The following is a 13,713-nucleotide window of genomic DNA, read 5'->3' as shown; positions in this document are numbered from 1 at the left end:
TTTTCGTCTCTTTTTTGTTTTTGCATAATGTTGATGGAAAGCTGTTTGTTATATTTTACAAATACATGTGAATAAAATACGAAAGAACTAAATCGAATGTTACAACACAAATTCTCATTGGTTGATGGGACAGTACTTGATGCCACAAACGGCTTACAAAATACTTTTCTTTAAGAGTTTCAAAAAAGGCGACAAGCGACCGGCCTGGTAGGTTATCGAGCTAAGAAATGGTCTAAAACCTGATTGGAATAGCAAAAACAAAGACCAATTAAAAGTAACTAGACAAAATGGTAGAAAATCCGCTAAAAAAAACTACCAGTCTAGAAAACCCACTAAAAATAGATGGAAAATTCGCTAGGAAATGGCTAGAAAAACTGCTATAAATAGCCATTAAACCCGCAACAAACTAGATAAATAACCCGCCATCACCGATGGTTGCCGATCTAGCTTTCAAGAGCCTTAGACAACGCAGTTCTATTTTGCATTACAAATATTTCTGAAAAACTCGAAAACCACAAGAAATGGAGGCCTACCTACCAGGTAGACGTAAATAAGCAGAAGGCACTTAACTGCTACCGATTGCAATATTATTTTACAGTAGGATCGTGTAACCCCAATTTTTGTTAGTATTCATAATTTAAATTCTGTTCCAGCTGTTTGTGCTATTGGTTTCGTCACAGAAAAGGTTGCCGATCCAGCATTTTAATCACTCAGATAAGAAGTTTCATTTAAAAAAATAAATCGAGTTGTAGAAGACATATATAATACACCTGTATGTTCGAACATTTTTCTTCTACATTCCTGCCGCTTCCGATCACAACTGCTTCAAAATTTTACCAAATGGGCTTACTTTACTGAAGTTAAATTTGAAAGAAGCTTAAGATGTTAATCCCGTTGGCCCGATTTCTTGGCCCAAAAGACAGTTTTGGTTTTTTTTATTAAAAATTCATTTTTAGCTTTTAACGTTTTCAGTGTAAAAGAAATAAAAACATCGAACAAATTACAAAAGCACTATGATACGCTTATTTTCTTCGTTTTATTTTCTAAATTTTATGGCAATTATGGTCGATGTAGGTAGTAAAACTAATCTTCCGAATTTCGTCTATCGAGCTGATATCTGGTTTTAGGCGATTGTGACTGTAATTATTGGCAGATTATCGTTATCATTATTATTATCATTCAATACTTGTAGTGTTCCATAAAAAACATGACTAATTAGCTATTAGTCTGGACTTTAATGAATTCGCTCAAAACAATCTAGTTTACTGATTGCAGTTCCTTGAACTTGAATCATCATTCTGAAACCATTGATCTGCTCAGACATCGCCGATAAACTTGAAATTTATCTTACAACAAATTCTTGCTCTATATAAAATACTTAAAAAAAAATAGAATTTCGCAACTGTCGTACAATTGAATTTCCAGACACTGTGATTTTTGTAACCTGTACACGAAGGGTCAAAGGCTATACTAGTTTTGTGCGAATGTATGTAACGCCCAGAAGGAGGCGTGGCAGACCCCACAAAGTATATATTCTTGATCAGGATGACAAGGCGGGTCAATATAGCCATGCCCGTCTGTATGAACGCAAGAATCTCAGAAACTATAAGAGCTAGAATAACCAATTTGGTATCTAGATTCTCTCTCAGTCCGAGAAAGGACGAGTTTGTGTTTTTCTTTTTCTGATGCAGCCCCCCACTACCCCGCAATTCGTATTTTTGCCATAACTCCCGTAATGTCACTGCTGGGCTTGCTCTACTGTAGCGTTCTCTCTTGTTAGTTTCAACTTATAACGAACGTAACACAAATTCCATGCCCACTTTAACACTCAATACTTTTTTATTCCAACATGTTTTTAAACAAAAATGTTTAGTTAATTATAACATAAAATATACAACAATATACTAAAGAGCCAACTGAGACGTTGTCGCCAAAAGGTACGGTTGTGTGTTCAGGATACGTCGCTCGCTATGCGATTGTGTAATCCACTGTGTGCTTAGAGCTGGCAAATGGCTTAGGTGTTGCTCCAATATCCATTGCTGGAATACATCCTGATTGCATCTGTTCAGTTCGACAAATATGTGGGTCAGGCGACCTTTTTGGCTTGCACTGGACAGGTCCTGCAGGCTGTACACCAAGCCGCCATGACGCATGAAACGCAGCTTCGCCAACTCCAGCCTGACATCATTGCCATCGTCTGCCTCAGTGTAGAAGAAAGCATAGCAATTACGAAAGAAATGGCCGTCGCTTTTGCTGAGCAAGCTCGCCTCAAAGGCGGCCAATTGCTGCTCATCTATATCGGCAGCCTGCAGCGCAGCATCATCGATGTCATTCAAAATTTCCACCAGTTCCGAAACACTGCAAATAGCCTTCGTATACGAGTCGCCGAGTTTGTCATAGTGCTGCGTCAATTCTTTGTGCAGGGATTCTGTGGCCGCCACCACGTCCTTGGGACGCACTACCAGCTCCTGTTGCTCGCAGACGCGCAGTAGCCAATCCATGTTCACAATGTTGTTGGTGCGCGGCTGCTGTTTGATAAGCAGCTCCACATACCAGGTAATATCGCCGGCCACACAAACACAGTTCTCGTCATTGGGCAGCGGATTCTCCACTATGTTGCCTCCGTTGCGGCCCGCCAGCTCCTGCAATGACTGTTTGCTTTGACGCCGTCTTGGCGAACCGGTCAGTATGCAGAATGTGATGCCCTCGAGTAGTTTCGAGATAGGCTCCAACTGTAAAATAGAATCCAAGAATAATTACTCGTATTTTTATTTACTATATATGGTAAAAAAAACGACTAAGTTTTATGAGTTCCCCATAGCCGCTTCATTGAATCTTTTGCCTCTTAAATACACAGTCAACTGCCTGCATGGTTTCAATATTTAACATGAGAGCAATTGCTTCTATGTTCAAAATCCATTCGACAATATTTTTTAAAAAGGAAGGAAGATGCTTACAATAAAGAGAACCAGAGTGTCTTTCCGCTTAAATAAAACATAAATTAAGGTCGTTATTTCAGACACACTGACTAAATACGGAAAGTTTTGAGTTTTTAAATAATAGAGGTCTTTCTTTAAATATACAATCAAATTTCAAACGAACGGAACCAGATCCAGAATATCTGAATTGCCAACAGTTTCTCAACAATATATTCTTTTATTATTATGCACGACTTTTATTGGAAATGGCATTCAGGTCTGGGTTTGTTTTATATTCGAGACTTTCCTGTATGGGAATTTAAAATTTTTTTTTTGTCAAATTAAAAAAATATATATCAGTACAAATGCCTGAATATCAAAATTGAATCTCATTGGACGATGGCAGAGAAAATTCTTTTTTTTGTTCTTTTTATGGCACAAACTTTCCAACATAGACTAAAACAATTCGATCTTTGTTCACGAAGATATTGCAAGCTGCTGTCCCTATTGTGTATAATTTCAAAATATTTCTTGAGATCATCTGACTATAATATATATAATCCAGACCTTGATTTTTGTTAGCATACAAAGGTTAATTAAAGCCCCATGTAAGGCTTTCATTCGATAGCTCAAAATATTCCCAGCTTTCAACAGTGCACACTGGTCCCAAATCCAAATTTTTTGGCATAGATTCGAAATATTAAGATATTTACCCCAATGTTAGTTTCTACGCATATCCCCCTAAGGCGACATAACAATTTTGGTTTAGTTTGGGCCACTAATTCATATAGCTGCCATATAACAGATAAGGCCGACTTTGATACGCAATTATTTTATTTTTTTTAGTTTTCCCCCTCTCCCCGCTACAGAATTTCAATACCGTCCACATTTCAAAAGCTACCTAAACCACTGCGCACGTAATCTATAATTCGATTTCATAGAATAGTCACATTTGGCCATAATTAGTCAAGAACTGGAGGAGATCAACAATTAAGTGAAACAACAATTCATTATTAATTGTATAACTGGGTAGATATAATGGTAAAATATGAAGACCCTGCATGAACACCCTTCATAGGAATGGTGCTTGAGTTAAGAGAGGGACAGCTATATATAGGGAAATAGGGAATATCGCTAGCCCGCTTTCATGGCAGAGTATTGAAACAGAGCAGTTCCTCTAAAATATTCTTATATCAGTGGCACTTCTTTACAAAAGAGTTCTTTTAAAAATTTTGATGGAGGGTTCACATTCTTTATCAGTAGGTTTACAATAATAATATTTTTATTGAGTCTGAAAAAAATGAATATAACGGAGATACGTTTTAGAAGAAGAATGGAGATACGTCTTAGAAGAAGAATGGAGATACGTCTTAGAAGTATCAGAACTTTCTTTATCTTGCAAACGCATTTAAGTAACTTATTGAATGTATAACCGACGATGGGGACCTAACCTTAAATGGAGCAAAATGTTGACTCTTGGAGTATTTAAATGCTCCCACTGAAGATTTTAGGAGTGTTCTCCAGTCTAATGACTATACGAATCTTCCGAAGAATTTGTAAGCCATAAGACAAATCAAACTGCAGTATTTTAATGGAAGTCCTTGTGCGTATACTGTGACAATCGCTCAAATATAGTGCTTAAATGTTTCAATTTGGGACTCTCACTCACCTTCTCTGCATCGTAACGCTTCTCGTAGGCGGCCAGACCCAGTTTCGCACGCTGGGCCGGTGTCAGCTTTTGACGCTTGCGCTCGGCTGTAAAGTCCTCCAAGCGCAGGGAACGCTTCGTTATTTTCTTGACTGCAACGTGACCCTGTATTATAGGAAAAACATTTGATAGCATTGAAATTTGTCATGCAAATGGCTATACGAGTATATTTCTATATTTGGGCTGTGTGTGATCCTTTCAGAAAAAATTTAAAAGTATTGCATTATATCTAGTATGGCCCTATCCAGTCAAGAAGAAGAGATAATTGGGACTCACCTGGCTGAGCTGCGTGTACTCCTGCAGCGTCATGCACTCATTCCAAACTTTGTCGTGGCGCACCAATTGAGTGCGGGGAAAATGCAAGGACTTGGGCGTGAAGAAAGCGGCCGACGGCACCAAGTCAGTGGCCTTCACTTGCAATATGGTTGAATTACATGGGTCGATCCAGACATCAGGGCTGCCGTTGACGTCACCGGCTTTGTATTTGTACCAAATCGGAGGTGGCTCTTGTTTGCAATCATGCCAATGCCTTTTCAATGAATCGTTCAACACCGAGCGTTGCTGGGTATTGTTACTAACCCGGCCCACACTGTACACCTCATTGCGTCCCGCCGGACCCGTGCTGGGCTTGAGCACGCCCAGCAGGAATGACTCTATGAAGGTGCGCTTGCGATTGTAGAAGCCGCCTATGATGAGCAAATCGAATTCAGAGGTCAGGCCGTTGATGTACTGCAAAGCAATTTGTGGATTGTTATTAAATGCAAACAAATAAAAATGCAATAATTCTAATCTGCCAAATGGAGGTGGAGAGCTCTACGTCTTCTTTAAAAATCATTTAAACGTTAAGTGGATGTCTAACAAGGCAGCCCAATTCATGGACGTTCATCTTATTAATGAGAAGACCTTCTAGAATACACACTCTTCTCACAGCACATGCAATGCTAAGAGTAATATTTATGCCAAATGTCTCTGCACCTTTACGTTACCTGAGCACAAATATTCGTAAGTTCTTTTAATATAAAACATAGCTATAAGAATTATCATGTTAGGAGCTAAACTTACAAATCACATTCGAATGGAGCAAGTATAGGTTTATGCTGATGATACCACGATAATTAACAAAGCATGGCTCTGATACTACTTAGTTTCAATTATTTTTAGTATGATGTTGAATGAAATGAGTAAACCCTTTACTCAAAACGTGTATGTCTATTCGAAGCTGAATTAAAGTTGGTTTTGTTAGAATATTCGCTCTGCTGTCTCCCACAATCCACATTCTCAGAGCTCATCCATTTTTCTGAGTACAAAAAAAATGAGATTAGCTTTCATGACTTACGTCCGCCTTGTCCTTATACCAGCCTCCACCCACACGTACGCCCGGCCTGTAAATGGAGTTCTGTTTTTTGATCACAATGCCTTCAGCTTTGGAGTCTAATACTTCTTGAAACATGCGATTGAATTCCTCGATCGAACCAATTTTCCGTGACCTCATCAGCTGCAGTACTCCCTGCTGTTCCGTCAGCAACTCTTGTAGTTTGTAGCTGCGTTGCACATACGTCATATCCAGACAGCTTTGACCGTTCATATAGAGCAAGTCATAGACCACGAAACATGGCTGCCAGCTCCCATCATCGCTCAAATGCTTCACATCATTGTTCTCGCTTTTCTCCCGGAAACGCTTCTGATTTTTATCCCAGATCATCATTTCGCCGTCGAGTATAATCGATTGCATGTCCAGAGGCAGCAAGGTTCGCAGCTTGGGCGTCAAATTGCCATGCTCGTATGAGTCACCAAAGTTTCGCGTAAAGTCGGCGCCGTTGCGAGAAATATACTTGAAGCGGTTGTTTGCAAAATGCAACTGAAAGCGTTCGCCATCCATTTTAATCTCCATATAGAGAACGTCTGACTGCATTAGCTCCTCAATTTTGCCCGGAAAACGTTCGCATAACATCGGACGAATTTGATGAAAAGGTGCAATAACGGCATTGAAATTTATGCTGGTGCTGGTGCCTGTGGCGTTGTTTGGATCGTCGCCCGTGCTCGCCACAACATCCGGCGATAGCTTTCTGTCGGCCAATAAATTACAAACGCGCGCCAAATCTGTGCAGCGGAGGTAAACATCTCGGGCATTGGGATGCAGGAGTGCAAATATGCGCTGCTCTCCAATGCCCAGGTTCATGGTTTTCAGCAGCAAGCGTACCATCCACTTTTGCTCCAAGGGCGAGGCCACTTCGGTGAAGCGCGTCAGCTCCCGATCTTTACTTTGTGTGTCCTCATTGGCAATTATGTCGAGCATTTCATGAATTTGCAGCAGCGTCAGGTCACTTGGATTGTTGAAGCAGCGTGACTTGAGCACGGCATGGACCACATCGGCATAGTCACGATGTGGTGTATAGCTTTTATGTTGCAGGCTTATCGCATCTGGCGCTGATAAAACGTACAGGATAAGCTAACCAAGCAGAAAACTCCTTTAAATACTCACAATCACGGGCCAGCTGCAGCACCCGCGTATATACTCGTCCCAGTGCTGTGATCTGTAATCCATAGTTATCGCGCGATGTGTCTGTGCCAGGCATTAGCAAACGCAGCACGGAAAAGAAGCTGCTTTTGCCATCCTCGGGATGATTGTCTGATATGCCGGCCTGCTGGCGAAAGGCCATCCGATGTCTGCAGAAGGACTCGAAATAGCGATGCAAGATTTTTTCCTTGCGCTGCGTGGTTTTCGCATTTTTCATGTTTTCAAACATGTTGCAAATGTTCCGAAACTTAATTGTGCTGCTGATGTCCATGATGCATTCGAATACAAACAATCATCCAATGTTGTGTTATTTCACCATAAACATTACTAGATAAACAGCTGCGCCAATGACTGGGTAGCACTATGTCGGAAAATACCAATTCGGTATTTTGTGTTTTGTTGAACAATTTCGTGAGCTTAAGGGTTGCATGCATCCATATGAATTTTTTGCATTAGTTGGTGCTGCATTCTTTTTAACACGCTTATAAAATAGCGTGCGCATTTTACAATTTATTGAGCTAAGCAGAAAATAGCTGCAAGTCCGCCATGCTATACTTGGAGGACTATTTGGAGAGTAAGTAATACGAATGGCAATATGTACATTATAACGCAATGTCCTTAACACATACATATGTAATTTTTTACACCAACATCATTCCAGTGATTGAGCATCTACCACAAGAGTTGCGCGACCGCTTCACAGAAATGCGCGAACTCGATCTGGCTGTGCAGAGTAAGTGGCGTTCAAATAATACCAAAAATTTTAGTTGAATGCACGCCAATTCTCTATGCAGATAATATGGACTCGCTGGACAAGAAGTCCCGTCTGTTTTTCCAGCAATGCAAGCGCGGCGAACTACAAAACGAGTCCATCAATACTGAATTCCACAACCTGCGCCGTGAGTACTACAAAGTGATGGAGGACGCTGAGGAAAAGGTGGCCATAGCCACACAGATTCATGAGCTTGTCGAGCGTTACTTGAGACGCCTAGACAGCGAGCTTTTTAAGTTCAAATGTGAGTTGGAGGCTGACAATAATGGTATTACTGAAATATTGGAGAAACGCTCTTTGGAGCTCGATGGTAACAACTCGTCAGCGGCTACAGCTTTGCTTATGAGCATTAATCAAAAAGAGAATCGTTATTATGGCGCTAACGTCGGCAACAGTGTAATGACCACGAGTCTTAACAGCAGCTCGGGCATCCTCACAAGCTCCGGCGGAAGCCTGGGAACTGCCAGCGTCTTGGGTGGCGGAGGTGGTAGTGTTGGCGGTACCAGTGTTTCCAGTGCTGGCGCCGGCATTACTGCTCTCAGCAGCTTGACCAGCGCCCAGATATCCGGCAATGCTGTGGGTCATCCACGCCATCGCAAGCTAGATAAGCGCCGTGAAACGATTTGCACAGTGCCCTTGCCGGAGAAACGCGTTAATTTAAATCATTCGTTGCCAACCGTGAGCAACGCTGGCGCCGGCGCTGCTGCCGTCAATGCATCTGCAAATCATGTGAGCAGCAGCACTAATAATACTAACAGCATTAGCAGCACGGGAAGCAGCAATACTCATGTCACCTTGCCAGTAGCTGGAAGCGCTGTTCCAGTTGCCACCGCTGGTGGTGCCGGTGCCACAGTTGTCCGGCAGTTATCCTCGAATTTGGCAGCACATGGCGTGTTGCAGAGCAATGCAGCTGCTACTGCTGTTGCAACCAATGCTGGCACTTCCACCAGTCATCCCAGCACCAGCACAGTAAGCTACAACCTCCAGCAATTAGGCGGCGTGGGAGCCGCCTCGAGTGCTATTGCAGCTGCCGCAAGCCAAGCCATCGTGGCCACCCAACAAATGCAGCAGGGCCGACGCACAGCCAGCTTGAAGGCCAGCTATGAGGCAATACATGGCGCCGGCGTGGCCGGTAATAACGAATTCTGGACAGCCGCTAATGTGGTAGCGGCGCAGAGTACCATTCAGCCCAGCTCGGCAGCATTAGGTGGAGCTAGCAGCAGCACCTCCCATCATCATCACCACCATCATCAGGAGAAGAAGCAGAAAAAGTGAGTTCAAACATTGTTCTTTATGTCTTTGTCACATTTAAATCTGATCTGCAATGTTTTAGGAAACTGGGGAGCGGTATTACCATGACCAACACGCTGGCGGTACAATCAATGGCCAACTCCTCTTCCGGAAACTCTATCGCTTCGTCCTCATCCTCAATGAGTGTCGATTCTGTGGACATGTTGTCAAACGCTGCCACCACTGCCATAGGTAATTTGGGCCACAATCCGTTGTCGCTGAGCACAGTTTCCGGAGCTGTGACAGCGGCTGCTGGTCACACATCCACGATTACACCATCCAGCAACGTAGCTAATGTGTCGAATGTGGCCAGCGGTGGCGTAAGTACCACCTCTATGGGTGGTGGTATGCCTAGCACTTCAATAGCCCCCGGTGCTAATCTGACGATTGGCGAAAATGGATTGGTCGTTGAGCAGACAAACGAGGGCGAATGGTCCTACGATCCGAACGAGCCCCGCTACTGCACCTGCAACCAGGTCAGCTATGGTGACATGGTTGCTTGCGACAACGACGCTTGTCCCTACGAATGGTTCCATTACCCATGTGTCGGCATTACCCAGCCTCCCAAAGGCAAATGGTATTGTCCGAAGTGCACGGCCTCCATGCGTCGTCGTGGCAATCGCAAGAATTGATGTCGATTGCCAATGCTATAGCTATAATCATATTTATTTTTATTTCGCCTCCTCCACAACTTTTCCCGCTTCATTGCGGATGCTAATAAAAGTGGTCTACTGTGGTCGTTAGTTACGGATAAATACAACCAAATCATAACACATAAATACATCTGTGTATGTATATTGCGTTTTTCTATGTCATAAGATATCGCTTTTATCAGCAGTCGGACATTCCACAAATAGTCTTTTCAGTGCCTTTTTAAAGCACACTGGCCGAAAAAGCAAAAGTTGAGGTATACAATAAAATGCGGTTCGCAGTGACTTCCAATTTGGTGCAGTTGATTATAATAAAATATAAAAACAATTTAAAATGTTTTAGGTTGATCGAACCACGCCCACTCGTATCTCCCATATATTTTTGTATTTATATTATATTTATTTATTTTATATATTCCTTTTTACTCCACTTGGGAGCTTAGGGCTTCTACAAGAACTTTTTTCCATCCAACCATATTAAATTGGTATGAATTTGATACTAACGTATATTTATTATTTAAAATTTATGAAATGTTTAATCATAAAACAATATTTTTATTAACTTTCTTCAACCTCTAACGCAAATGAAGAGGAATGTAGGTTCTCATAATCCAAATCCGAGTCTATATCAGATTTAATCGTATCTTCTTTTGCAATAAAATCTGGCTCAGCTAAAAGGGCAATCACTCCTGACGGCAGCTTGTCCTTGTTTTTCTTGAGGGATTTATTTATTTGAAGGCTCGATATTAACGGATCCGAAGAATCCATAGCTCGGTGAAACATATCGTCTATATTATTGATACGAGTATTTTTGCGTGCGTGAGATATTCTGTAACGTTTATAATATTTATCCGACTGGAACTGCAGAAACAGAAATAATTTGTGATCCATGGACCGGGATCTTGTGAAAGGTCGGTGACATTGGATACCAAGGATACTTTTCCATATATTGCAGAAGCTTTGAAACTTTTGCGGACTTATTTCAAACTCACAAGAAATGGCAATTAAAATTGTTTTGAAGCATTCAAGAATATTTTAATCAAATGCTAATATAGAGGAAAATAGTTGGTTATTTCCGAATACTCATTGGAATTGCCGCTTCCGTTTTGTTTTGGGAGATCTACGTGCAGTCCCATTTGCTTCCATAATTCATGTTGAATATTTTTCTCATTTGCATCCCGCACTTGCCTTTTATTTAGACCAATCCGATAGGACACATGCAATACGAGTTCAAGAAATCTTATCCATTTTTCCAGCAAGCAACTTTCGATTTTGTTCTTTAAATGCCCCAAATTTTAGCTTTTTCGGCCAGTGTGCAGTGGCGAGATGGGGCCCGGATCTTATATACCCTTGCAAATGTACTTCTCTGCATTTAAGTTCTTTAAATATCAAAAAGCTTCCTTAATTGATTTCGATGGCAGCTAAATGATATTTAGATCCGATTTGATCCCCAACCAACTACAGCATAATCTACGAAAATCCCAGATAAGCGTTAAAACAAAATGTAATACCATAATTGAAAAATATTGTTTAACATTAAACACATACTTGTACATTCATTTAAATAAAATAAAATTGGAAAGGTACACTTTGACTTAATAAAAAAAAACTTAAAATAAACTGCTGTGCCGTTTCCTCAACCAATTACAACATAATCTACGAAAATCCAAGAAAAGCGTTCAAACAAAATGTAATACCATACATATAAGCACACATAAACCTTTACACCCATAATGGTTTAGTCTGCACGCGCGCACGAATTACAGGTGCATTGACACTGGTCAGCCAACATAAGCAATAATAATAAGCAGGAATTATACATATATTATTCTGATATTATTCCGCATAAGACTTACAATCAGATACAGGTCATAGTTCCGTGCACTGCACATATAAGTTTATGAGCCAAATTGAGCTGACACCATATACTTAAGCATACTTAAGCTCATAATACTTGTATATGCTTGCGCATCATTATTGTGAAACCGCCAACACATACATATGTAGAAATGGTAAATAGTCATAAGCTAGTTTTAAGCACGGCTATATAAGCCATGATTTTTATACCCTGTACCCGTAGGGTAAAAAGGGTATATTAGGTTTGTGCAAAGTATGTAACATACAGAAGGAAGCATCTCCGACCCCATAAAGTATATATATTCTTGATCAGCATGACGAGAGAAATCGATCTAGACATGTCCGTCCGTCTGTCCGTCTGGATGAACGCGAGGATCTCAGAAACTATAAAAGCTAGAATAACCAAAGTTGGCATCCAGATTCTCCTAGGTCCGAGTAAGAACGAGTTTATTTTTTTTTTTTTTAATTTTCCCCGCGACAGAATTTCGTCAATAGCGTCCACATTTCAAATGGTACCTAAACCAAACATTGCACACATAATTTATAAATAATTATCTGCTGTTGTTTAAAATTTTATTCAATTCTGTCAATTCTAAGAAAAGTTATTAGCGAAACAAATTCTCGCCAGTACAACCCCCACAAAACTGCAGCAACAAGTTCGCTCTTCTTCTTCCTCTTTTTGCTGCTGCTTTGGGCGCATATAACTCAGTGACGGAAGTTTACCTGGGTATAGGGTATTACACTGTCGGGCTTGCTCGACTGTAGCGTTCTCTCTTGTTAAGAATAAAATCAGTACGCAAATTATCAACGAACTATTAAGTACGAAACTGAACCAAACGTCCTGCGTCGTTTCACTCAAGCGCGACCAGGACAACCGGTGTTACTCGCACCTACTGGACCACGAGGGTCCACTGAAGCAGTAGGACCACAAGCGTCCTTTAAATTAAATACGTCAGGACCACAATCGTCCTGCCGATTCGCACTACCGCACGTGTGCGAATAAACATTGGTGACCCCGACGTGATCCTTGATACAAGATCACAATCACTGAGCACGTAACTCAGAGAAAACGTTAACAAGATGTCGAAAACCGCCAAGTTTGAAGCTGTACAAGCACAGCGAGGCAGAGTCGAGGAGATTGAGCGGCTCATAACTAACTACATGAAGGATGGCTGGGAGCAGTCCAAACCTGAGTACTACCCAAACCTGGCCCGTCGGCTGCAAGGTTTGACACAGGAGTTCGAAGAGGGTCACAGCGCCCTGATAGCCACAGAAGAGCTACCAGCCGAGCGAGAGTACTTGCTGCTATACGAGCACACTCGGAAGCAGGCCCAGAGATACTTGGAGTTGTTCCAGCAGCCGCTGACCATTGGGGCTAGCCGCAGCCCGAGTCGCGAGCCCGAAGAGCAACGACCACCGAGTCAGGGTTTCAGCTGCAGGGTTTCCGCCAGCCCGTAGTTCCTCGAGGGCCTAGATGCGAAGTTGATCAACTTGGCGGCCTTGAAAGAAGGAAGGATGATGCCTACAAAGGTAACGGCCCCGGGCGTCGCGTCTTTTAACTACGAGCTAAACGCGTTTGAGATATTGGTGCGGAGTTCGTCAACTCAATCAATTCTGCCCTGACAGCGTGGAACCGTATCCAGGACAAGAGGGATCTGCTCAACATCGACGGGGAGAACCATGAGAGGCAAGGCTTTAATTCAGTCCTCTTCTTGAGGGTCCAACAACTGGTGAACAAGTTCCTGTGTAAGGAAGCTCCCCAGGTACTGGCCCCGGTTATATGACTATAACTTTCTTTCTAATCAACCTATCATGATGAAACTTGGCATACGGACACACTAACTGGATGTGACTGCCAAATTCGAGTTCGAAGTTCTAAGAATTACGGGAGTTATGGAAAAAAACACAAATTGCGGGGGAGTAAGGGGGTGTATCAGAAAAAAACACAAACTCGATCTGCCTAGGGCTTGGGGGAACCTGAATGTCAAGTTTGGTTATCC

General features: G+C 41.9%; 2 protein-coding genes across 2 annotated transcripts; one reads left to right on the top strand and one right to left on the bottom strand.

Moving 5' to 3' along the window:
• Window positions 1-1,815: 1,815 nt before the first annotated feature.
• LOC115627503 (DNA ligase 4-like) lies at window positions 1,816-7,438 on the bottom strand. Its single transcript, XM_030523192.1, has 5 exons — window positions 7,109-7,438; window positions 5,963-7,053; window positions 4,903-5,355; window positions 4,588-4,731; window positions 1,816-2,732 (listed from the first exon to the last, which is right to left on the bottom strand). The coding sequence occupies exons 1-5, from the start codon at window positions 7,413-7,415 to the stop codon at window positions 1,905-1,907; spliced, it is 2,823 nt and encodes a 940-aa protein (XP_030379052.1). The 5' UTR covers window positions 7,416-7,438; the 3' UTR covers window positions 1,816-1,904.
• Window positions 7,439-7,583: 145 nt separating this feature from the next.
• Window positions 7,584-9,985, top strand: LOC115627525 (inhibitor of growth protein 3-like). Its single transcript, XM_030523224.1, has 4 exons — window positions 7,584-7,718; window positions 7,806-7,877; window positions 7,939-9,187; window positions 9,250-9,985. The coding sequence occupies exons 1-4, from the start codon at window positions 7,691-7,693 to the stop codon at window positions 9,836-9,838; spliced, it is 1,938 nt and encodes a 645-aa protein (XP_030379084.1). The 5' UTR covers window positions 7,584-7,690; the 3' UTR covers window positions 9,839-9,985.
• Window positions 9,986-13,713: the final 3,728 nt, after the last annotated feature.

The sequence above is a fragment of the Scaptodrosophila lebanonensis genome, unplaced genomic scaffold (genome assembly GCF_003285725.1).
Source record: "Scaptodrosophila lebanonensis strain 11010-0011.00,11010-0021.00 unplaced genomic scaffold, SlebRS2 tig00000096-arrow-pilon, whole genome shotgun sequence".
In the NCBI taxonomy this organism is placed as follows: Eukaryota; Metazoa; Arthropoda; class Insecta; order Diptera; family Drosophilidae; genus Scaptodrosophila; species Scaptodrosophila lebanonensis.
The sequence above is the reverse complement of the archived record's forward strand: the minus strand, read 5'-3'. Positions and strand labels throughout refer to the sequence as shown.

Excerpts from the sequence above, each read along its gene's own strand:
- LOC115627525 (XM_030523224.1), top strand. The coding sequence starts at position 7,691 with ATGCTATACTTGGAGGACTATTTGGAGA. Across the intron at positions 7,719-7,805 it reads CTTGGAGGACTATTTGGAGA|TGATTGAGCATCTACCACAA; the intron begins GTAAGTAATACG and ends ACATCATTCCAG. Across the intron at positions 9,188-9,249 it reads CAGGAGAAGAAGCAGAAAAA|GAAACTGGGGAGCGGTATTA; the intron begins GTGAGTTCAAAC and ends GCAATGTTTTAG.
- LOC115627503 (XM_030523192.1), bottom strand. The coding sequence starts at position 7,415 with ATGGACATCAGCAGCACAATTAAGTTTCGGAACATTTGCAACATGTTT. Across the intron at positions 7,054-7,108 it reads GCTGCAGCTGGCCCGTGATT|CGCCAGATGCGATAAGCCTG; the intron begins GTGAGTATTTAA and ends ACGTTTTATCAG. Across the intron at positions 4,732-4,902 it reads AGTACACGCAGCTCAGCCAG|GGTCACGTTGCAGTCAAGAA; the intron begins GTGAGTCCCAAT and ends CCTATAATACAG.